Source organism: Branchiostoma lanceolatum, chromosome 11, assembly GCF_035083965.1.
Source record: "Branchiostoma lanceolatum isolate klBraLanc5 chromosome 11, klBraLanc5.hap2, whole genome shotgun sequence".
In the NCBI taxonomy this organism is placed as follows: Eukaryota; Metazoa; Chordata; class Leptocardii; order Amphioxiformes; family Branchiostomatidae; genus Branchiostoma; species Branchiostoma lanceolatum.
The window spans coordinates 400,071-425,039 of NC_089732.1; the positions used below are offsets into that span (position 1 = coordinate 400,071).

A 24,969-nucleotide genomic window follows, 5' to 3' on the forward strand; every position below is an offset into this window, starting at 1 on the left:
GTACCCGCTCCAGCGATATCACAGTTTATTCTGTACTTTTGTGGTGTGAACAAAATCCGACTTGCTCAACTACTAGTATTCTAAGGGAAACCCTCCTGATAATTACAGTTTTATAACTCTACAAAATTCATTATGAGTACATAGTTCACGTAGTTTTCCCACTGCAACACATGAATTCTTTAACCAATTCAAGATGACTCAGTGTACTTTAAATTCGAATTGACTTGTATTCATACATGTACTACGTACATAGATATTCACAAAAGTAGTGATCAACATCTAACAATACAACAGCTAAAAACAGACAGAAAATCATAAGACTTTCTTGCCTTCTTTAGGGATAAAAGTCTGTTTTCTGCGGTGCCTTGGGTAGGTCATGTCACTAAACGTGTATACTGACTTATGGTTTGTTAGGGATCTATTAGGACTATATGTTTATGTCTTCAATGATGCAATCTGTTTCTTTGCCATACTTTGCCTGACCCATAGATTTTCTCTCATGACTACGGCCGCGTGGCGCGTTGGATACACCCGATCCCTCGATCTCGGAAGTTAAGCAACGCGCGGTCCGGACAGTGCTTGGATGGGGGACCAACCAAGGACGTCCGGATTGCTGTAGCCTCACGAAGCTTTCCACGAAATCGTCTTCCGGGAGGGACGTAAAACGGGGGTCCCGTGCTCGAGGAGGTGCCTCGAACACGTTAAACAGCCTCATTACCCTACACATTGGGTACCTGCCTGTGGCACTGGCTGCAAATACACCTGGTATTATGACCTAAATGACAAGCAGCCAGCGGGCCGATTTGAGTTTTGTATGAATAACGAAAGGCTTGAACAAACATACAAATAGATAAACTAACAAACAAACAGTTCGGCTTATTCAAATCACTGGCATATATAAGACATGATCATCTGTATCTCCTGCAGTACCACGGGGTCCGCTGGGTGGATGTTGTCCGGATGGTCCCCCGCTGACGTCATGTCCCAGGCGTCCAACCAGGCCACGGGGACGTCCCGGAACACCTCCCTCTGCACCTGATCCAGCTGCCACCCGTACCTGGAAGGTGAGTGCGTTTTTTAATTGTTCTCTTGTTTTGTTCCACACTCCGGGTAATTTCCTCTGCTCAGCTAACTTTTTGATGGGAGCTTAGGAATCAATATACACCATGGGCCTGGCATGGCAAATCAACATTCATTGAACCGAGACGGGTGCCGGTACAGACTTTCATCCACCTTCGACCCGATGCACACCCCTACCTTCCGGAAAGTGACGTTTGCTGGTTTACCTTATTTTTTCAACTGATACACCCTAGAGCAATAATCTGTAGCTGTATCAACAACAAAACCAAAACGCCACGGAAAACCTACCCTGTACCTTTTTTTCAAATCACGGTATCTTCTTGGTGAAGGTAAGAAAGAATGATCAAGCTAGAGGGTCCTTACTTGTGTAACTATTTCCCGAGAAGATCGTGGACACGAGGTAGAAAAACCGGACGTTCTGTTGCACTATCTAGAAAATCTGCCAGGGGCCCAAAAGGACTTTTTTTAAAAGGACATGATTTAACCAAAAAAAAAGTTCATGACAATCAATCATAGCTTCTTCAGTGATGCTGTTCAACCACAACATGCACACATACACACCATAAACATAACCTTGGCGTGTGTAATTACCAGTCGCTCGTGGTGATGACGGGATCCCAGCGGGTGTTGGCGGTCTTCAGCACCACCAGCGTGTCCGGGCTGCGCGTCAGCAGCCGCACCACAGCCTCGCGCACGGCCAGCATGCGGTCTACGTACCTGCAGTGTGGAAGAGTGAAGTCGATAGTGATCGCGAACCAGTTCAGCTCACTGAAGAGCTACTCTTCCACTGGTCATGACAGAGAAGACAGACGCTATGTACAGTATTTACATGTTCATTGTCTGTGTACCGGGGAAGAGTATGTACTGTGGCCTAATCTGTCACGTTTTGGATATGCACTTGTATAGATCCAGCCACAGCTTTTTGAGTTGTGCTGTTAACATCAAGCACACTCAGACCACAGTCACTTCACCATAGAAAAACTGAAAACATAACCATCTGGCGAAGGTAATAAATACTTACACACTTAAATAGGTCTGCACGAAATGTGACCAGATGGAGATGACCAGGACAGCGTTCTTCCCGCCTGCCAGTCCGTCGATCAGGTCAACTTCGTCCACGATGTCCTTGACGTTGACCCAGCTGGAGGTTCGCGCCGGGTAGCTGTGGAAGTGGAACTTGACGTTGATGTCTGTCTATGGGTAGAGGTGGGGAAACCAGTCGGCGTCAAATGAAGCCAAGCATGATGCTTTATCTGGTAACTGGCGCACTGCGGCTTCGCTTAAGCTCGCGTTTTTGAACGCAAGCTTAAAAGGATTACCCTACTCTTCTTTAACGTGTAATAGTTCAACGCTTTAAGCTCACCCATACAAGGGACCACCGACTTCACGTCCCCATCCGAAAGAACGAATGTAATCCATACCGACTGTGCCGTGGCAAGCGGGAATCGAACCCTCGCCTCTCGATCCACGGAATTTGATCCATATGACGTATCAGCTGGGTTACTTACCTGCGGATCCTGGAGATGCAGCGGCCCGAATTTCGGGTTGACGTCCTTCGGCGTGATGTTCTTCAGAGGGAGATTCGCCTTGAGGTAGTAGTAGAGCTGCCGGGCTGTGGAGTCGCCCAGGATCTGCACCGTCTTACCGGCCAGGCAGCTGCAACAGGAAGGGTGGAATAGGTTGGAACATTGAACATATACGTCGCGGTTTTTGATGCAAAAGTCCAGGAAATGTTTTTCAAAAACAATCACCAAGAATAAGTGGAACTTGGAAGTTGAAGCTGGAACATATACGTCGTACAGGAAGTCCAGGAAATGTTCCTCAAAGACGATCACCAAGTATAAGCTAATCTGGAATACCTTTTTTACATTTCCTGCCCACTTAACTAAAGGTGGTAAACTGCAATGCCTGCCTAACCCTAACCCAGGTTCTTCAAAGGGTCCAATCTAACCCTAACCGGTCTCATTTGGCTCCTACTCTCACCCTAATGCTAGGACCACGTACAGGCCAGTTTGTAATGATGCAATTTATGAAATGAAAGACATCAAAACACTGAAATCGAAATTGTATCTTAATTTCAGTAATTTCCTTCATAAACCCTTTCATCTTTCGTTCCCACAAATAGCCCGGCAGGGCCTGGTTTGGAAATGTGACCCTAGCATTACCCCCTGGTCTACAAACTTCCCCTATTCTAACCTAACCCTATAGCTCTAACCCATCTTACCTCATCCACTCCATAGGCACGTTGTATTGCTGGTTCTCGCACACGGTGGAGATGTAGACATCCTGGAAGTAGAACCCAGCCGGGGTCTGTAATTTGATCCCGGGTCTACAGGGGGGTCTTCCGGGAAGTTGGGCCGCGCACAGCAGTCTGGGAAGCTGCCTGGTCTTCATACATGTCTTAACGTCCTTTCTAGCTGTGGGGAAGACGTAAAACCTAACGTCATTTCTGTTTTTAATGCTGTTGTACGTGGCTTAGAAAAAAATTATTTTACGCCGTAGCTGGCAAGGTGTTGGTAAATCACCAGATAGCAAAGCTCTTTGTACAAAAAAAGCTAACACCTAGCCAACTCAGTCACAATTGGTACCGCATTCTTCACACTGCAGTAGCGACACCTACATGCAGTAATACGTGGAACCAGTCAAGGTTGCCCTGAACAAGGTGACAGGCGGTCGCCCAAACTTGGGCTAGCTACATGTATTATTAACTCCTTCGTTGTGCACAAAGAACTTTGTTACCCAAGGAGAACAAGATTTTGATAAACCATCCCAAGCGGCTTACTTACCGATGTCTTTGACGATGATCTTGTCTGGACCTTCCACTTTTAGGGTCTTCTTGTAAAACGGGCCACTGGGGACAAAATCAAGAAACAGTAAACTTCACGTCAAGTGTTTTTTTTTTCAAAATTGCTTTCTTTTTTTCAAATTTACGTAATACTATCTTCCTTCTTCTGAAGTAGCACCCTCCATATGGAAGCTTGGGTAGTAAGTGACAGCATTTGAGATTCATTCGATGATTTGGTTCACTGGGCTAAGTATGCAAACTACAGACAAACAGAATATGAACATAACAATAGAATACGCACTTTTCATCCAGTAGATGCGCTTCGTCCTTGGTGACGTTGGGGAAGTTTTTGGGCAGGAAGACGTGAGACACTCTGTCCTCGCAGCGCATGTTGGGCGGCTTCTCACAGAACCAGGACACTCCTGCAATGGGAGGTGAGTTAACAGTATTGAACGTACTTGTCAATGCTCCTGGAAAGTTGGTGTGAACGTTCCTGAAATGGAAGGTGAATTTAACTTGCCTGGAATTTCACTGTAAAAGTTCCTGGAATATTATTGTCAATGTTGCTTGTGTTATCCTAAATGTTCGTGGAAGTTTAATGTAAACGTTTACAGTGTTAGTGTCTTTTCCTGGAATGTTAGTGTAAATGTTCCTGAATGTCAGTGTAAACGCTCCTGGAATGTCCCTGAATTGTTTCGAAGATTCAGAAGATCTTCGATGAAAAATTAAACGTTTAGCCTTGCACAAGTCAAGGTTTAGGACGATTTACTTCTTCAAGACACATCTCCTTCAATTTCAAGTCAAGTAAACATTTGGTAGGTGTACGAATATATTAAAATCATACCGTGTTGTTCGTTAGAGTAGTCACATATGCTGTCCCGCGGTTGGTCCATTTTGAGGTTGCACGTGACCTCCTGCTCGTCATCACCTGCCCGGAATTTGCTCCGGAATCGGAGGAGGAGAGGGTAGTCACTCCGCAACCTCCGGAGCACGGAGACAGCTTCGCTCGGATGCACCAGCATGATCTGCTCGGGAGGAAAGGGACATTAATAAACAGAGAAGTAAAGTGAAGCCACTCGGGGGAATGAGGGGGTACCGGTTCTCCGGAGCACAGAGAGAGCTTTGCTTTGATGCTTTGCACGGTTTTATTACAGCAGCGGAGAAGGTAGTCAGTCCGTAGGACGGAGGAGGACAGGGTAGTCATTCCGGAAATGGAGGACGGAGAAGGGTTCGCTTGTATGCACAAACAGAAGTTAAAAGGGTTGGAAAACTCATTTTCTTAAGATTTTTGTGATTAACTGATCTCTAAGTCGTTGTAACGTCATGTAGATAAGCCTACTGGTAACTATTATTCGTAGAAGAATGAATCATTTTAACTGGTTTCTTTCCAACGTTTTCTTTTTCGTTTCTACATTTGACGTAGTAGGCGAGGTTATCGGTTCGGTCTATTGATAAAGCAGTCCTCCAAAACGTGTTGTGCAGCAAGGAATCGCCAGGCGGCGTTGCTTACCGACACGGCCACCTGTCCCGGCCACAGCAGCTTCAGGCTGGCCGTGTACGTGCCATTCCCGTGATCCTCCACGGTCCCCACTGCGGACGTCCTGCAACAGATACGTCACAATAGTCGATTTTCACTCACGTGACTGTGACGTATGGCATTGTCCGCCATGTTGGCTGCTTAAACCTGGAATTATTTAAGGGTACATCTGCCATAGCTGCAATGCGTTGCAATAAGCCATTTCACTGTTTAAGCTGAGCATGTGATAAGATGACATATGACCACAGCTACCATATCCCAGTCTAAGCTTGTTTAAGCTGCTAGTATATATATGCAATGTGTTACATTTGTGTGCAAAAGGCCCATGACATATAAAGAAAACAATTCTGCACATGTATTAAGCATGCTAAACAAGAACTGTTTACAATTGCATGTCAGGGTCCTACACCTTTCTTTACCTCGTGCATGCCCCTCCTTCATCCACAAAATCCTATATCGCTCGTTCTCATTTTAATGTACACATTTTGTAATCTCCGTTACCGATTGAAATTAGCCTGAGTACCAACCTCCGTAGTGACCGCTGGCTCAAAAGAATTCGCTTGCTAACCACGGAGTCTGACCCTGCGCGTATCCGTCACGGCTGTTAGTCAGATATTCGTTTCGATTTTGAACGAGCTCGCTGATTGGCCCCATTCGTCTAAGCTCCTCCCCATGCCACACTGTTCTTCGTAACGGGTAGGTTCTAAGAACTGTTGCCATGGCGATTCTTTCAAAACTGGACCCGAACAGGGCAATAGAGACACCTTGGAACGAAAAATGGCACCGAACGCAGCTCAAATTCCCCTCATTACGTGATAATGAGACAGCCGTGACGGATACGCGCAGGGTCAGACTCCGTGGTTAGCAAGCGAATTCTTTTGAGCCAGCGGTCACTACGGAGGTTGGTACTCAGGCTAGATTGAAATAAGACGTTCCTGGCATTAGGATATGCCACATCTTAGATGTCAAACTGTAGTTTTTGTGACGACTTAAAACATTTCTAGCTTTTAAAAACGGCAGTTTGGTACGTTATATATGGCATATTTTAATGCCAGGAACGTCTTAATTCTAACGGTAACGGAGATTACAAAATGTGTACATTTAAATGAGAACGAGCGATATGCTAGCTAGGGTTGACAAAATCTCGGTCACCAAAACTGTCAAAGTTGATTGAAAGAAAAAGCTACCTATTTTCCAACGTTTGTATCTTCGCTCGCCAAAAGTCGCCTCCAAATGACTTCTTCTGTTTCTTTTTATTGACCGCCTGGATTTTTACCTGTAAGCAAAGATCGATTTTATGCATACTTCATTTCAACCGCCTGCTGTTGCGTAACTCCATACAAAGCTTAAAATCTTTAATTATATTATTGTTAGTAATGATGTACTTATCAAACCAGTGGAGCTGCATGGCTATGGAAAGGACATAGGTAACAGTACAACCAAATCGTAAGGCTGGTTTCAATCCATAAGCCTTCCGGCGAACTTTTAAAAACTATTCTATTCGCGTAAGACATGATAATCTAGCAAAGAGTATATATTTGGATTCCGGACGGAAGGTGCAATAGGCGATCTTGACGCAAGGAATTTCTCAGAGTAAAACAAAAGCGCCCCGTGCGAGTTTAAATGGTACTACTACACCCCCCTTGACAGTGACCCTGACTGTTCGCTCTCCGCCGATCTTGGAGAGAGAACCACGACTTCGCCGGGTCCGTCGGTAGTAAGATAAAAGCGCCCCCGTACGAGCTTAAGCAGTACAGCACTACTTACCTTCACAATATCCCCAACTTTGTACGATCTGCGCGGATCGCGGATAGAGAACCAGGACTTGCCCGGGTCCGTCGGCAGCTTGTAGTTCACCTTGTCCGGAGTCGGCCATGCGGAGACGCGCTCGAGGAGCTCGGTTCTGGATCGTAGAGAACGTTGTGCTACAGAAGAGTCATGGTGGGCGCTCTCCGACTTGTTGGAGAGTTCCTCCAGGTTGTTGGAAAGTTCTTTCAACTCCAGCGCTTCGATGTCCACCACGCCGTTCTGGTGGTCACCGATGTCACCTAGGGAGTAAAGGAGGTAGTCAGAGTTGAGAATGCCAGCTGTAAAACTGAAGCTGTGCACGTACAGGTGTTTTCTATATATACATGCGCTTAACCTGTATGGTCTATGATAAAACCTAGTCTTTACCACCTGTAATTGGGTGTTTATTAGCGATAACGCACCTGTTAGGGGTTTTGTATGGACGATAACGCACCTGTTAGGTTTTGTATGGATGATAACGCACCTATTAGGTGGTGTTTTTAGTAACACTAACACGTCTGTTAGGGGGTGTTAATTGACGATAACGCACCTGTTAGGGGGTGTTTATTCCCGCCAATCCTCCTGACCCACTTGTTGTCCTTGTGGGACCACACGAAGTCTTTCACCCTGTCGTACCGGGGGATCCCCTCCAAAACCTTTCTTTTGACGTCATGGGTGACGTCATGGCTGATGTCACGTTGCCCCTGGTTACGTCCTGACTGTGTTATTCCCTTTTCGCTATGAGGTGGCTACATGTGTGTGGGGCGGTGGAAGTGTTGTCAGTATGACATTGTACAAAACGTGTGATCTGAATAAATGTGAGGCATCAACACTATGATAAGCATACGCTTGCTTGATTGCCTCTGTAGTGTTTCGATGATCTGTTCTTGCACAATGAAAAATGCCTGCTTGGACACAACTTAAGGATACAAAATTAATAAATTAACAAATGAATAAAGTATTTTTATACAGCCTTTCATTTTGAAGCCTTACTTAGAGAATTAGCAATTGTACCAATGAACCATAAAACAAACATATGTACTGAAACTTGCATTCTGTAGACAAACACACCTTACACCCGGTACCCAGTACCCCGTACCCCATCCCAGCGTACCTTAGTCAAAAAGACGCATAACCTCACCTGCCTGATCCCCTCGTACCCGGACCATAGCGTGTACAGCACAGCCGTGGAGACGACAGAGTACAGCAGTAGGTACAGCAGGGATTTCTTACGCCACATCACACGAGCCATCTTATATACACTAGCGGGAAATATAACTTTGCTTATAACTTAGTTCTTTTCGCAAGTTTTAGAAAAAAAATTAGAATGTAATGTTATATGATCTAAGGCTCAACCACTATGTGATGCATATAAGAAAACTAAGTCCATCCTGGCTCTATCATACAGCCTTCCATGTTGCTGGCCGCCATGTTTGTGACCTTCACCTTGGTGACCTCAAATTGTTCGAAAGCACTCTCGACTCTCCCAGCTTCGCGATGGGCCTGTTGGTTGTGGTGCCGTTGTAAGTTGGTGTCTATTCTTTGCGACATCACCTTTGTAATTGAGAGTTCTATATAATGTACCTTATATCGAGGTCACCCACTTCACTCGTCTTCTTTGTGGTAGGATTTATAGCGCGGCGGTGACGTCATGACAGAACCAACAGCTTTGAGGATCTGCGACAACCTTTCTCGTCACGTGACAGCTGAATTCTGTACGACACATTTGCGACTGTTGCAAGAATGTCCTCACTTTTGCTGTCGCAAACCTGTCGCACGACAAATATGATCGGGCCTGACGTCACAGCGTTCAAAGGTCAACCGAGGCAGAGGGGGTGAGGGTAAGACCGGTCGGACTGCCTGCCAGTTCCTCAGGACGGAACAGTGTAATCACTCGGAACGGTGTGGCATGAACATCACAATAGTGTCTACCAAACTTTAGATCGTCTAAACTTCTGGCACCCTCTAGTACATTTTCAATGATCTACAGAATATGACGCAACACGGGCGTCATTGATGACACCATGTTGTGGTTTATGACATTGTGCTGTGGCTGCCTTTGGATCAGAAAATCGCAGACAAAAATGATAGGCACATGGTGACGTCTGCACGTCTGTGCTCACTTTTTGAAACTCGGTGGCATGTACATCAATACTTTAAGGTCCAGTCAAATCCATCGTACAACAGGAAATCGGGGACGTTTTAGGCCAGTCCTGAATGTGTCGTGCAACATTAAGCTTCTGACGGTTTAGGTTGTCGTATTACCTTTTCTGTTCTGCCACAGACTCGCTGGAAACCATACGACTACAGAATCGAACGACGAATGCAACGAAGCCTTAAACCATTCCTAGAGATTTAGACACATAGTCATACCTGCACTGATGCGCCTTAAAGACGCAAAGCCAGCAATGCACGAGCAGGAAGCAGTAGACACGATCTTGTGGTGCACGAAAACGTTCAAACTGGCTTGTAGCTGTTCAGCCTCATCATGCCAGGTAATGGGGAAGGACTAATCCAATGACCTTGGAATGACCTCCCTATGATTAACTTCGCCAAGAAGGTCAATGATATGTTTTCGGTGCCGTTTCTAGTATGTAATACTTGTATACATGTATGTATGTAATGTGTGTATGTGTATATGTGTATTATGTAGACATCATTACTCACATGTTGTGGATGATGAATCTTTATGATATTTGATTTGTGGATGCGTCTCGGTAAAACGAAGGGCAAGTTCGATTCTGCGCCTACCAGTGGCTTGTGATGGTACTGCAGCGCATCTTCCTGTTTTTATAGTCTATAGATCTATCTGACGTTTCTGCATATATAACTAGGGGTTTGACTTCTTCTTTGGGGACAGTGGCTAATGAATAGTAGTCATTTTGGTGTAAAAAACATAATAGTAAAAAAACGTTAAAAATTGCATAAAAAGAATTCGACTCATTTGACCCTGTGCGTGACTCTAGATCATCTTTATTATGTACAAACAGGTTCATACTAATTACAGAATGTTTAGATATAAGATAATATCATGTAACTCTTGCATGATGATACAGTTTGCACTTGTATATTAACATGTATTTACCTTTTATGCTCGCACTTGCAAATGACCTTACGAAGGTCAATGGACTTTTGTCGTGCCCATGATGTCAAGTCGGTTCATGGTCTAAACTGCGTATGCGCAAGTTTAAAGGTGAAGGGCCCTAACATTTAAAAAGTTATTTTTCTGGACCAGTGTTTTGTTTAGAATTGTCAATTTTGACATAGTACCTACAATACTCCACATTGCTCATACGCAGTTAAGTTGAAACTGTGAACCGTCTTATCGTCTCAAAAAGGAAATATTAGTAAACAAGTTTGTCAGACAAGTCGAAGAACTTTTTTTAATTACCAGCTACCCACACTACACCACTGCACAAATAATCAAATCTTTAAGGTCAACTTAAATCATGCGTAGAGACTGGGTTTTCATGAAAAGATGCTTTATGTATATTTTGCGAATGCTTTACGCATGCTTAAAGAGCGGATTTTGTCTAGTTCACATTCGAATTCGCGAGGAAGGGCCGGTCACATACCGGGCACCTCGGCGGACTTGACTGTCCTCTTGCCCCGTCTGAAACTCCGGCACATCCCGGTTCGTCGTCGGGACCTTTTGCTCTCTCTCCCCGTATCAAACCACGGTACATCATCTGCAACTCTTCGGTCGTTACTTCCCTCTCGCCTCGTATAAAACTCCTGCCCATCCGGGGTACCTTATTGAGCCCAGTCGCCCTCTCGTCCAGGTTAAACCCGTTGCCCACCCCTGGCTCCTCGTCTGGTCTGCCTGGCGCCATTTCGCCCCGAATCAAACCCCGGTCCAAAATTGGCACCTCTTCGGGCCTTACGGCCTTCGCACCCCGTATAAAACCCCTGCCCTTCCCGGGTTCCCCGTCGGGACTAACCGTCCTATCGTCAAGGATAAAACCGTTACCCACCCCCGGAAACTCCTCGGGTCTGCCTGCCTTCTCGCCCCGTATGAAATCCCGGCCCAACCCGGGAAACTCGTCGGGTATAACCGCCCTCTCGTCCCGCATCAAACTCCGGCCCACCCCCTGTAACTCGTCGGGCCCAACCGCCTTCTCGCCCCGTATGAAACCCCAGTCTATCCTGGAACCCTGGGTGAGCCTGCCTGTCCTCTCCTTCCGTATCAGACCCTGGTTCATCCCTGGTCCCTGGGGTCTACCTAGTAGTACCCTCTCACCCCGTTTCAAGTCCCTGCCAATCCTGGGGCCATGGGGGAGCCTTTGTTCTCTCTCACCCCGTATCAAGTCCCGATCCATCCCGGATATCTGGGCGGGCCTGCCTACCCTCTTGCCCCGTATCAAGTCCCGGCCCATTCGTGGCACCTCGTCGGGGCTGTCCGCCCTCTCACCCCGTATCAAGTGCCGACCCATCCCTGACCCCCGGGCGGGTCTGCCTACCCTCTCTTCCCGTAGCAAGGCTCGGCCCATCCCGTTGGGTTTGTCCACCCTCTCGTCCAGTATCAAGCCCCGGTCCACCCCGCGCCTCTGGGCGGGCCTCCCTGCCCTCTCGCCCCGTATCAAGCCCCGGTCCATTCCGGATATCTGGGCGGGCCTCCCTGCCCTCTCGCCCCGTATCAAGCCCCGGTCCATTCCGGATATCTGGGCGGGCCTCCCTACCCTCTCGTCCAGTATCAAGCCCCGGTCCACCCCGCGCCTCTGGGCGGGCCTCCCTGCCCTCTCGCCCCGTATCAAGCCCCGGTCCATTCCGGATATCTGGGCGGGCCTCCCTTCTCTCTTGCCCCGTATCAATCCCCGGTCCACCCCGGGCTTGGCCGTCCCCTTGACCAGCACGAACCCGCGGCTCATGCCGTCCCTGAGCGGCTTCCTCTCGATGTACGTCTCGTAGTAGCTCTCCAGCTCGATGTCCTCCTGCTCGGACCGCACGAAGTGCAGCAGCAGGAACAGCAGGCTGCAGCCGTAAAACGCCAGCACGCCTGGGGGGGAGGGAAATCCAGGGCAGTGTAAGAATACTTATGAGTCATGACTAGACTCTATATGACCAACACTAAGAAGAGATTACCCAAATTTTCCGTCGGCCTTGTTAACGTCTACTGCAACTTTTGGAACGTAACGTTGGAGACACGTGACAACGGATCGTAAGTGCCAGATAGCCTGTGTCGCCCCCCGTCTTTGTTCAATGTTGGCCGGTGGGATCCTCATGCAAAGAGGGGCGGGGGGCGACACAGGAAATTCATAAATACTAATGAGTGAAGACCGGTCTCTATATGACCAACACTAAGAAGAGATTATCCAAATTTTCGACTAACTCCGTCAGCCTTGTTCACGGAATGAACCCTTGTACTACAGCTTCCGGAAGTTGACGTTGGAAACACATGACTGCAGCAATGGGTCAGAAGTGCCAGATAACATGTGTCGCCCCCCGTCTTTGTTTAATGTTGGCCGGTGGGCTCGAATGTACACTGCTTCTTTCACTCCTCATGCACAGAGAGGCTGGGGCGACACAGGTTATTTGGCACTTACTAGTGCTTAGACAGTGCAGGGTGAAGATCTTCAGATTCGGTCAGAAAGACAAGATTTGGCATTTTGGGGCCTCTGAGCACCCTTAGTTTGAAATGGTCAGTCCCTAGCCTGACGTCACAGATTCAAAATAGTTGTATCATCTTCTCCACCCAAATAGCACACAATTTGTTCAAAGTATAAAAAGTCTTATCTGAGCAAAGAAGGCTATTGCAGTATTTCATCATAGATTGATTATAAATGAGGCCCCGATTAGCATGGTTTATGCTTAATAATGTTCACCTTAACTTAACTTTCAAATGCCACAAGAATGAAATTCCTATCGTTTACCACTACGAAACCATAGTGCTTTCTCATTAATTACGCAATATAAGGTCACACACACACACACACACACACACACACACACACACACACACACACACGCGCGCGCGCAAACATACACACAAACACACACACACACACACACACACACACACACACATACATACACACACACACACACATACACACACACGCACACATACACACACACACATACACACACACACACACACACACACAACTAACCGATAAGGTAGAGGAGGATATTCTTCTCCGCCAGTATCGGGTGTCCTATTGGTGCGCGTGCGCAGAGCGTCCCGTTCATCGTCATGTTGTACCCCTCCGGACACAGCGTTTCGTTAAACACTCCATCGAAATCCGTTGCTATGGAAACCTTTGTCATGGATTCCGTTGCCATGGTGTAATTGAATGGCTGTGAAAGTCTCTCCATCCTTTTCTTTGTAGCTTGAGTGTTCACAAACTAACCGGTCGTAGCTGTGAAAACGATTGATTCTGTGACGTCAGAATCAGAATCCAGTCTATGGAAAGATGTCTCGCGACGATTAACCTTTAGGAATCCAAGTGAAACCAGATGGTGTCCAAGAGGTTGTTGTTTTCGCATCCAAAAGAAAATTATCTGGAAACGTTTCGGTTCTTATACTCCTGCTGTCTATAGTCAAATCCCCTATCTTCTGATTTGTACAAGACTGAAAGAGACTGGAATTCAGCGATCAGACCGTCATACAATCCCGTGGATGGTGGAGCCTCAGGCGTCGGACCTCTGCGCGTTAAAGAACCCAACACACTTACGGAGAACTGTAGACCCGGCGTTCTTGGCCAAATTTGCTCTTCCATTCTCTCTCCATCCTCTCCCACGATGTCCAACTCCTCGCTATCCTTACTGATGTTCAGCAGCTACTAACGCGGCAGCATCGCCGACATATCCTCATCCGGCCTCGTATGTGATGCGGCTCCGTACCGGGAAGGTGTCGTGTGGCTGAGTGGCCAGGCTAGCGGAAACGAGATTGAGACGTCACGGGGTCGACTTATGGCGTCCCTGCCTCGCGCCTAGAGGTCATGCCCTTGAGAAAGTCACTTTACACGACATTCCTCACTCCGCCCACGTCTATAAAAAGGGTAGCTGACATTTGTTGGGAAGGTAAAAGGTGGTGGCGGAAGAATTGGCTCCGCCTCTCAATACTATGCCGTAGTTACAGTGGAAGGTCCAAATCCTTCTGTCTGGAGTTGGTAATTCGCTATAAATCACCCGGATAGAGGACTGTTGAGCCTCGTATCAACAGTCCTCGCTCAAGTCTCGTATCAGCCATACGGTGATTTACACCATTCACCCGGACGGGAGACCTGGCGCATCCCCGTCTTGTATCAGCCAAATAAAGGGTCAGTCACCCCGTAAGGGGCGGTATAATCCCGACGGTGCGTAAGCACGTCGACTGATGATGATGAGATACCATGGATTAACAGCTTACTGACCCAGCGTCATTAAAAGGTTATGTGACTTTTATAGAGGGATCGTCTTCTCGTGTTTAATCTACTCACTGACACTCAGCGTTCGTCCTGTCGTGGAGGGAGAAGCATCGTTTAAGCTCCCCTTCCGATTAAGTTTTCAATCAGAGGCTCGTTTTACGCATGTTTATGTTTATTTTGTACGTCTTTGCAGTGGTCAGCGTTTCTAGAATAGAGAGCGATGAGCTGAAAAACGAAGACTAATAGAAAGACGAACAACATGCCGTAAAACTAAAATTACGCGCGATAAGTTGGACCCTACAAGTCATTCCCTTCGAGGGTAATTATTGTAAGCACGTAAGCTTTTTGTACTGCAAGTTCAGCGCCTGATGCTAATCTTCAGACAGATGTCTGGTTCAGCTCAATGTTGTACTTTTGCACTTTGTACGTTTTTGTTTTGTTTTATCTCCATTTCTTCCTTACATCTGCCTGAAAATCAATAAGTACAATAGCGTAAGTGGGCTTGCTTTATAGATAGCACGTCGGTACCTGGTGATGACATCCGTCTTGTTCTGTGCAGGAGTCTATATAGATGTAAGCTCAGCAAGCATGTGAGCTTTTCATAGTGCATGTTAAGTTTTGGTTCAGCTTAGTGTTCCAAGCGTGTTTTCTTTTTTTTGGGTGTCGTTTTGTACGTCTTTGTAGCAATTGATTATCTCTTTGCTAATCTTGTATCCGGAAATTGATTAGTACAATTGTGTGAGTGAGTTTGTTTTATAGATTACACGCCAACCATGGCGCCTTCAGCTGAGCATGACGTCCGTCTTGCGCTATGAGGCGAAAATTCTCTGCAGGAGTCTATATAGATATAAACTCAGGTGTAAGATCATCTAATCCTACCATTAATCTCCCACCGACAGGATTACCACCTGCTAGTTCCGCTCCACTCCGCCCTAATCCTGCCTCTGACACTGATGCCGATGACGTATTGCCAGCAGGTTTGCATCATTGATCACTGGTCACAAGACAATAATCTCCAATCAGATGTGAGGACCCGACTAAGTCTCAGTGTTCAACTGTGGACAGGTGTATCTGAGGAAGGGTGAGGAGTATGAACCTGTAGCGTTCTCAAGAATTTGGAATCAAAGTTCGCATCATTGGTCATTGATCATCGAGGGCCATGAGAGAAGGCAATGCGTGGAATGTCCCTAAGCCTAAGGCATGAACGCATCGGGTTGCGCACCACGGGTCATTGGTCACGAGTGCCGAGAGAGGATAATCACCAAGCAGATGTAAGGAGCCGACTAAGTCCCAGTGTTTAACTGCTGACAGGTTTATATGATTGTAGATTAGGGAGAGAGAGAGGATGTTGGAGCCTGTTTCCACAAATTTGGAATCTAGGCTCGCAACTTCGCATCATTGATCATTGATCATCGAGGGCCATGAGATAAGGCATGGAAAGTCCCCAAGAATACATCGTTTTACCCCTACTCTACGGATATTTCAAGTCAACAGACATACAAAAAACGGAGGTAACAAAGTCCATTGCACTGCGTCTTCCTATTGGTGGAAGAAGGAAACGGCAAGAGGACAAGTGACGTAAGAGAAGCCAATGCCTGGAACGTCCCCAAGAATATAGCCAAACACATCGACTCATGTTTAGCCCTACCCTTCTCGCTAAGCGTGTTGGGCTCTTAATTATAACCTGCAGAAGTTTGACGAATACTCTGCTTCTGTAATTTAAACACTTGTATCCAAGCCGATCAAAAGGAGGTGCACTCCGTCTTTCCATTGGTGGAAAAGAAAAACGACAAGCCGGCAGAATGCCAAATAGCCTTGTCCCTGGTGCTGAAAGAATGGCGCATAGTTTAATCGCTGTTGGTCATTCGCCATTCAGTGACAGGAGAGAAGGCATTGGTCTGCGATGTCTCTTCGAACTCGGTTAAGCACACTGGGTTACCCCTACTCGTCGTGATGAGCGTCCTGGATTCGTAGCATGGTGGAACTCCTCTAATGATTTCTGTCATACGGACAAACACAGAAAAGAGACTGCATGACATCAGGTTTAGTTGGGGCAGAAAACTGTCAGAAATCGAGATGACCTTACCATGAAGAGTTGTGATATATTCACATGAAACTCGGAATGATGACGGGTGGAGAGACAATCCGGCATTATCTAGCTCGTCGTGACCGGCAACTCCGAAAACAAGAGCTTTTAAAAAAAGCTGGCGTTTCGGCTACGTTTATGAGTGTGAATTGTCTTTTCCCTTTACTTGAAGTAAAATCTGCCAGAGGAAGTCACTCAAGGGCTGTTCAGTCTATAAGAAAAATTGTCATTTTGGGAAATGAGTACTGTTTTAATAGAGAAAGGCAGATTGGGGAAAGCAATTTTGAAGTTACGTCACTTAACTTAAGTGCTTTTGAAAAAGCTGGTCTTGGCCTACAACTTGTACTTATTTGTAAAATGTATAATAGGCTCATTATAAAAGCTATCAATGTAATTATGTACATGGCACGCAATAAAACATAAAATTTGAAAAAGCACCATTGAATCATCAGCACTATGGTAATTAAGTGAAATAGAAGTTCATAACAGCTAAGGTTCTATCTAAAATGACTACCAAATGTCAAACAAATCAACAGCTACCTCATCCGTATTATTCTGGTTTCCGCATTTACAACATCTCTTCCTTATTTTCCTGGGTAATTTTGCTAAAATTCATGAAAATTCCCATAGTTTTGTGCCGAGGGGCGCCACTTTCCACGTCCGTGTTGTCTGAATGAAGTCGATACTGAACAATGGAGCATTTGCTACTGTAACAAAGAATCGCTGTTTTGCAAACAACATCAAGAGCCTCTGTTTACATCGGGGATAGAAGTTTAGTGGCGAGTGTTTTGCAAGAATCATCTTACCGCGCATAGGAGCCGCTGCACGGTATTTTCCATTACAATGAACAGAAAAATTCGAATGCCGGGTTTGGAATCTATGAAGTCCTGTTCATAAGACAAAGGCCTTGTATATATTAAATGAATATTTAAAAATAACAAATATAAAATATTTCTTTATTTATTAATGAAAAAAAATGATATTCAAAAAAATGATATTCATAAATATGATATTGATAGATTAATATAATATCAATATATATTTTTGATATTCAATATCTAAAAAGAAAAAAAAAAATCCATGCACGGACACGAACCCGGATCTTCTGGGTTCGAAGTGCTTCGCGTTGCCAGATCGGCCAAGCTGCGGTACGTAACTGGACACTCTGGACGTAATGCTATAACCTCACTATATGGTATCATTTATGCCGATTTTTGGTCGTTTTCTTGACGAAATCATTTTTTTTCTTCTGCAATCTTGTGGAATAGATGTAATATGGTCATTTTTCAGGATATCAAAGTCCGAAACCACAATGCAATGATATTTCCGAACAGTTGTAGCAGTTACGTCGATGAAGATTAGTTGTAGCAGTTACATGCGGTCGCCCTCCTGTGTCACATGCAAATCTAGCCTGCCTGCCTTTTCGTGCTCTCTTGCCATATAAGGCAACGGCTATACAAGGATTTGGGAACGTATTGCCATATAAGGTCTTATTGTGTGCGACACAGTGTTGAACCAAGCTTCCCTGGTTCCTGCAAGGTAAAAGCCAGGACAATGCGTTCCGGCGCGCATGCGCCGAAACGCAAAAAAGCGTGTAAACTATCGATGGTTTTCAATCTGAGAGTCCTATATTGCCTATTGGGGAGCTCAAAATCCCTATCAACCGTAAACATTATTGCAGGGGAATTTGATCAGCTGCTGCAGAAATTCCCACATCCGATAGATGTCCCCACTCTCACATGTCTCCTTTTATGCTGGAAAAGCAGATACCAAGAAAATAATAGTGGCATCTCGAAAATCATGGAATCGTGTTTATTCTTATATTTCATTTCTAGAATTCCTCCAGTGACAAACAATACACTTTTTATTCATCCTATTGACTAACAATTATACAGGCTTGTAAAACGAACGAATTACATACCTGACGCTTTTAAGACAACCTTCATGGATCTAACACTCGAACAAGCTTAGATAATGCACATTTCCGAGCTCATCAAATATCGCCAGTAGACACCCCGGCACCACAGCTTCACCTTGTTTAATGGTTTCCGGTAGATAAAAGCTATTACGGTGTGACGTCAGGTCGTGTTGTTTACACCCTTTTTCCACTGTGACCTCGCTGCGACCACTGAGACCAAAGTTTTGTCAGATTGATCAATAAATTTCGCAGATAAAGAACGTTTTGCGATTTTTGCTGTGTTTGAAATTAAACTTTTGCGATTTTTGCTGTGTTTGAAATTAAACTTTTACATCTTGCTTCATATTCCAATTATCAAATCAAGGGTTTTAATAAACCGATTTTGGTCGCCGTACGAATGCTCACCGTGGAAAAGGGGTCTTGAGCGACTAACATTTGCTTTTCGTGACCCATGTTTTCCTATGAAACAAGATTTAAAAGTATGACTTGAAAGACAAGGAGACATACAAAAGTAATAATAAACGTTTTAGAAAAAATGTTCCTAATCCATGGAATTCATTGAGAAATCTGTCAAAATTCATTGAGAAATCTGTCAAATCTTTGGTCGCTCTGTATTCGCAGCGCACTCGCTGTGTGTTCGCAGGGCGGTCGCAGCTCAGTTGCAGCCCCTAGTAGAAAGGGAGCCCTAATGTTTTCCAGTAGATGAAGTTTACTGCGAGCTCTATAAGACATACCTCTGGGACCACATCAACTGCCGTTAGGGATTCCCCAGGTAGTGATGTCTGGTAATAGATGCACAATTAACGTGACAGAAGACTCGCGTTAAGGCTTACATTTAACCAGGGGAACATGGAGGGAATTATCGGGAAAATGTAGTCAGCTCCAAGCAGATGTTGGGATGGAAGATCGGAACGTTGTCGCGCTGTCTCATTAAGGGTTTGTGGTTTCTGTTTTATTTTCTGATACGCAACATTTGCCTAACGGAACCATCGGAACAGCCAGAAACATGACTTTCCAGCATCTATTTGGAGCCCAGGGTTTAGTACCGAGCTCATTGAGTTTTGGTGTGCAAATCCTGGGACAGATGTCTGTTAATGATGAAAGCCGTAAAAAGGGCAGATTGTTTGAATATTGCCTGTAATAAAGCGTGACTGCCAAGGTGATAATATTTATTATTAATTACACAGAACGCTTCACTTCATCAGTGAAGAAGCTATAAACTGAACTTAAGCTCCGTGACAAACCTATCTGTTCACCAGGGGTGAGTATGTGATATTCACGATCAGGCCTGAGTGTGATTGTCTCCCTGGTAAAATAAATAAATAGAATTAAAGGACGAAGAAACCAATCTTTTACCTTACCTTATTATTAGGAATGTTATATGGCTGTTAATGTTCTGTACATAGCTACTACTAGTTGCTGACGACCTGTACTCAACCCGTTGGGTGCAGAGTTACAATAGGCGCTTTCATGCATCCATTTATTCATTTCTTCATCGATATTCAGGTAGCGACAAATGTACATCATTAAATGCCATAGAGTGCTTAACTTCTGGTGAAGCATAGAATAAACTTAACATTTGACAAGTGTTCTGTAGGAAATCGTACTTGTTGTTGAATATCCACATGCACTGAAAAGCAAGCGAACCCGTGGCTTGACTTCATTCAGTATCCTACCCATGTTTGTTCCCTTTGTACTTTGTACATTGGGGTGCAAAGTTACAATAGGAACAATCCTTCATCCATTTGTTCATTAATCGATATTTAGGTAGCGACAACTGAGCGCCGTTTGTGCTAATTCCCGGAGTTGTTCTCACGAGTATCGGGTTACAGCGGAGCAGACGCCGCGGACGCAGTAGAACGACCAATCACAAAGGTCGATACTCGTCATTCGAGCAGCAGTGATTACCCGATTAGCGTAGCGACGCGGCGAACAGGCAGACCTGTTAGACAATTACCTGTGGTTGAGGGGAATAAAGGGGAGTAAAACGCAGAATTAGTTGGTTCGTTACAGAGAAAATCTTTGACTTTAGTCCACAAAACGATCTTCATCACTGGTTTCCAAATCCTCTTTGTGGCTAGATGCAATATATTGTATTTTCTATAAGAACAACTCACGGGCGCACGGGTAATTTTTGTGTGCCAAGGTGACTGGATCGCTTCAGGTCGATCTCAGAGTGAACTGGGTTGCTTACAGACATAATCTATGATGTTTAGTGAAAAACGATCTTCCTTACTGGTTTCGAAGTCCTATTTGTGATTTGATTGTATTTTCTATAAGGTCAGGGCAATCAGGTAATTTCCTCCGCGCCAAGGTGACCGGAATTATTCCGGGTATATCTCAACTTGATTGGTTACGGACAAGTCCACGGTCTTTATGCCACGTATACGTAACGACCTCGGCATTGGTTCAGATTGAATATGATCCTGTCTGTGATTGAAGCCTAGAGAATCGAGTTTTCTATAAGATCAGCTCCTTTCAGACTCCTTATCCAGACGCGCCAGCCTGGGTAATCAGGTACGGGATGCAGGTCAGGCCTCTGTGGGACATGGATGGATGGTTCCGGGAATTGATGTGAGCAATCTTAGATAGTTCCTGGAATAGGTTCTTACAAACATTCAGGTTTCCTGGAATTGATGTCTATAAAGTACGCCAAAAATAGTTACTCATTGACAAGCAACCGGATATGATTTTGAAATCTTGTCCAGTTGCTTGAGTAACTATTTTTGGCGTATCGTATTACCTGGATGTCTAACCGTCATCAAAGATGTCTATAAAGCTTTATGGTTGCTGGAAGTGATTTCTACTAACCTTTTATCTCCAAATTCAACAAAATGAATAAAAAGTTAGGACTATGGCTAAAATTGTTGTGAGCAATGTCCGATAGCTTCGGTAAATGGACTCCTACAAACCAACCTGCATCCCCAGAATTGATGTCTATAAAGCTTTATGGTTGCTGGAAGTGATTTCTACAAACCTCGTATCTCAAATTCTGATAAAGTGAATGAGAAGTTAGGAGTATTGCTGGAAATGTTATGAGCAATCTCTGAAAGTTTCGAGAATGAATTCCTACAAACCACCAAGGTTCCAGAAATTGATGTCTATAAAGCTTTATGGTTGCTGGATGTGATTTCTACAAACCTTGCATCTCACATTTTAACAAAGTGAAAAAGAAATTAGGACTATTACTGGAATTGATCTGAGCCATCTCCGATAGTTTCGGGAATGGATTCCTACAAACGACCATGCTTCCCCGATATTGATGTCTATAAAACGTTATGGTCACTGTAAAGTGATTTCTACAAATCTCGCATCTCAAATTTTAAGAAAGTGAAGAATAAGTTAAGATTCTTACGGGAATTGATGTAAGCAATCCTCGATAGTTCCGGGAGTGGGCTCTTACAGTTCTCCGTGGCTCCCCGAATTGATAAACCTTTATGGTTCCAGAAATGTATGATTACAAGCCTTCCATCTAAAATGCTGGCAAAGTTAAGGGAGAATTTAAGATTCTTAAATCATACATTCTTACTTCTACCAAAAAGTGTCCATTTGGAGATCTCAAGCTTTATTCTTTTCGAATTTCATATAATTGAGCCCGAAGAGGTTGATTTCCTGTTGAACCTCCCTGTTCGGCCTGAAGAGCAAGTAGTGGTGAGGATATTCAGGTACAGAGATGGTGTCAGGCCCTCTGCGGGACATGGATGGATGGTTCCGGGAATTGATGTAAACAGACCTCGGTAGTGCCGGAAATTGATGTCTAGACTATAAACCTTTATGGAACAAACATCCGTTGTTCCGGGAATCTGTTCCTAAAACTCTCCGTGGTTCCCGAAAAAATCTATGCATTATTCGTACTTCGTGCGAAACAAGGGTGTGTTGAGGATCTCAAGCTTTTCTTATTTTCAAATTTTTGTCTTAAGGATAATCAGGTACGGAGATGGGGGTCACGACCCCAGTGAGACATGGATGGATGGTTCCGGGAATTGATGTGTACATTCCTCTGTGCTTCCTGGAATGGAGGTCCATAAACCTTTATGGCTGCTAGAAGTGATGTTTGCAACCCCCGCACCTTGAATAATAATCAAGTTAAAGAAAATCTGATATTATCCATCATTCTTACTTTGTGCAAAAAAGGTGTATTTAGGAGCTCGAGCTTTCTTATTTTCAAGGTTTACGCCATTTAGTTTTACTCAGTAGTTGTAGGCTTGATCAAGGTACAGAGATGGTGTCACGCCCTCTGTGGGGCATGGATGGATGGTTCCGGGAATTGATGTAAACAGACCTCGGTAGTGCCGGGAATGGGTGTCTATAAAATATAACCTTTATGGTTGCTGGAAGTGATGTTTACAAACTTTGCACCTTAAATAATATAATCAAGTGAAGGAGAATCGAATATTATCCATCATTCTTACTTCGTGCAAAAAGGTTGTATTGAGGATCTCAAGATTATTTTCTTCCCAAGATTCACGCCATTCAAACTTACTGAGTAGCCGTAAGCTGGATCAAGGTATAGAGAGGAAGGTCACATCCTCTGAGAGACATGGATGGATCCTTCCGGGAATTGCTGTGAACAATCCTCTGTGCTTCCCGGATTGGATGTCTATAATCCTTTTTTGGAACAAACATCTATTGTTCCGAGAATTTGTTCCTAAAACCTTCCATGGTTCCAGGAATTGATGTCTATGCATTACTCTTACTTCGTGCAAAACAAGGGTGTATTGAGGATTTCGAGCTTTTTTATATTTTCAAGGTTTCGTCGTAAGGATGATTACGGTATAGAGATGGAGGTCACGCCCTCTGTGAGACATGGATGGGTTGTTCCGGGAACTGATGTGAGACATCCTCCGTTCTTACTGGAATGGAGGTCTATAAACCTTTATGGTTGCTAGAAGTTATATTTCCAAACCTAGCATATTAAAATGCTAACAAAATTCTAAGCTATTAAAAGCTTGATGAAGGTACATAGATGGTGTCACACCCTCTGAGAGACATGGATTGATGGTTCTGGAAACTGATGTGAACAAACATCGGTAGTTCCGGGAATTGGTTCCGAAAACTCTCCGTGGGTCCCGGCACTGGTGTCTATCAATCATTCTGACTTCGTGCAAAATAAGGTTGTGTTGAGGATCTCAAGCAAGTTTTCGTCTAAAGGATAATCAGGTACAGCGATGGAGGTCACGCCCTCTGTGGGACATGGATGGATGGTTCCGGGAATTGATGTGAGCAATCCCGGAATGGATGTCTATAAAACTTTATGGTTGCTAGAAGTGATGTCTACAAACCTCGCATCTCAAATGTTTACAAGGTAAAGGAAAAGTCTTAATTTTCTTCAGTACTCCTAATTTCATCGTCTTAAAAAGAGCGTCTTCGTAAGCTCAGGATTTCTTAGTGTCAAGTTTCACGTCATTCGGCCTAGAGACTTGAGAGTGACAGACTTTATTAGAGAAAATCCATTAGTGGTGAGCCTAACCAAGAAGTCGTCTTAAAGATAATCAAGGTACAGAGATGCAGGTCGCGGCCTCTGTCAGACGTGGATGGATGGTTCCGGGAATTGATGTGAACAATCCTCGATTTCTAAAACTCTGCATGGTTCCGGGAAAAGTCTATCCATTATTCTTACCTCGTGCAGAACAAGGCTGTATTGAGAATCTTAAGCTTTTCTTATTTTCGGGTTTTCGTCGTAGGGATAATTAGGCTACAGAGATGGGGGTCACGCCCTCTGTGAGACGCGGATTAATGGTTCCGGGAATCGATGGTTCCTGGAATGAATGTCTACAAACCTTGTTAAATGAGATTCTCGTCAGGCTGTAAAAACAGAGGGAGGCAATTAGGCTCCGCACGTTTAGATATCGTTGAAACACGGGGTGTTATTTACACGTTATTCCATTCCACTGCCAATTTCCTAGCAAGGTTTATCGTCACAGCAGTTAGCCCCGTTTTGATGATGAAGTGAACAGACATCACACGATCTGCATCACTAAATTGGCATTACAGGCCGGGCGAGAATGATGTCCAGGCAGTTAGGAGCCACGGGAGACCTGATTGTAATTACCTGTTGGTGGTGTCGATCCTGTAATGTCATCAGTTAGATCATGCGGAGCCGGACAGGGTGTCAGGAAGTCGGTCTCTAGTTATCTCTGCAGCATCAGGCTTCTCCACAGGGCCAGGGTTTAATCATAGAGACATCTGGAGGTGGAATTCAGGCCACTCCAGTTCAATTCGCTGGTTTTCCGATGTGAAGATGATAATATGCTGAACTAGAAGATCAACACGAAAATTTTTAAAGAAAGTCTGTACCTTGTACCACAGAGTTAGTTTGCAGGACGTGGACAAAGTCAGGTGAAAGTTTTTCTCCCAGCCCTCTGTTCTTATGTTGAACTCTTCCTGAATTCTTGCCAAAAATGTCCGAGAACAAAGGCAATGAAT

The 24,969-nt window shown here is 44.8% G+C and overlaps 1 protein-coding gene across 1 annotated transcript; it reads right to left on the minus strand.

Moving 5' to 3' along the window:
- Positions 1-776: 776 nt before the first annotated feature.
- Positions 777-9,067, minus strand: LOC136444900 (NXPE family member 3-like). The gene is made up of 14 exons (XM_066442658.1): positions 8,775-9,067; positions 8,332-8,452; positions 7,741-7,939; positions 7,170-7,450; positions 6,590-6,678; positions 5,376-5,466; positions 4,710-4,890; positions 4,167-4,287; positions 3,867-3,931; positions 3,305-3,497; positions 2,589-2,736; positions 2,102-2,274; positions 1,672-1,797; positions 777-1,057 (listed from the first exon to the last, which is right to left on the minus strand). Exons 2-14 carry the CDS (start codon positions 8,440-8,442, stop codon positions 886-888), a joined length of 1,950 nt encoding a protein of 649 aa, XP_066298755.1. The 5' UTR covers positions 8,443-8,452; positions 8,775-9,067; the 3' UTR covers positions 777-885.
- Positions 9,068-24,969: the final 15,902 nt, after the last annotated feature.

What these genes read in the sequence shown, in the direction of transcription:
- LOC136444900 (XM_066442658.1), bottom strand. Translation starts at nt 8,442, where the DNA reads ATGGCTCGTGTGATGTGGCGTAAGAAATCCCTGCTGTACCTACTGCTG. An exon ending in CGGGACAGGTGGCCGTGTCG is followed by an intron (nt 4,891 to 5,375) that starts GTAAGCAACGCC and finishes CCTCCCGAGCAG; the next exon opens with ATCATGCTGGTGCATCCGAG. An exon ending in GATCATCGTCAAAGACATCG is followed by an intron (nt 3,498 to 3,866) that starts GTAAGTAAGCCG and finishes TCTTCCCCACAG; the next exon opens with CTAGAAAGGACGTTAAGACA.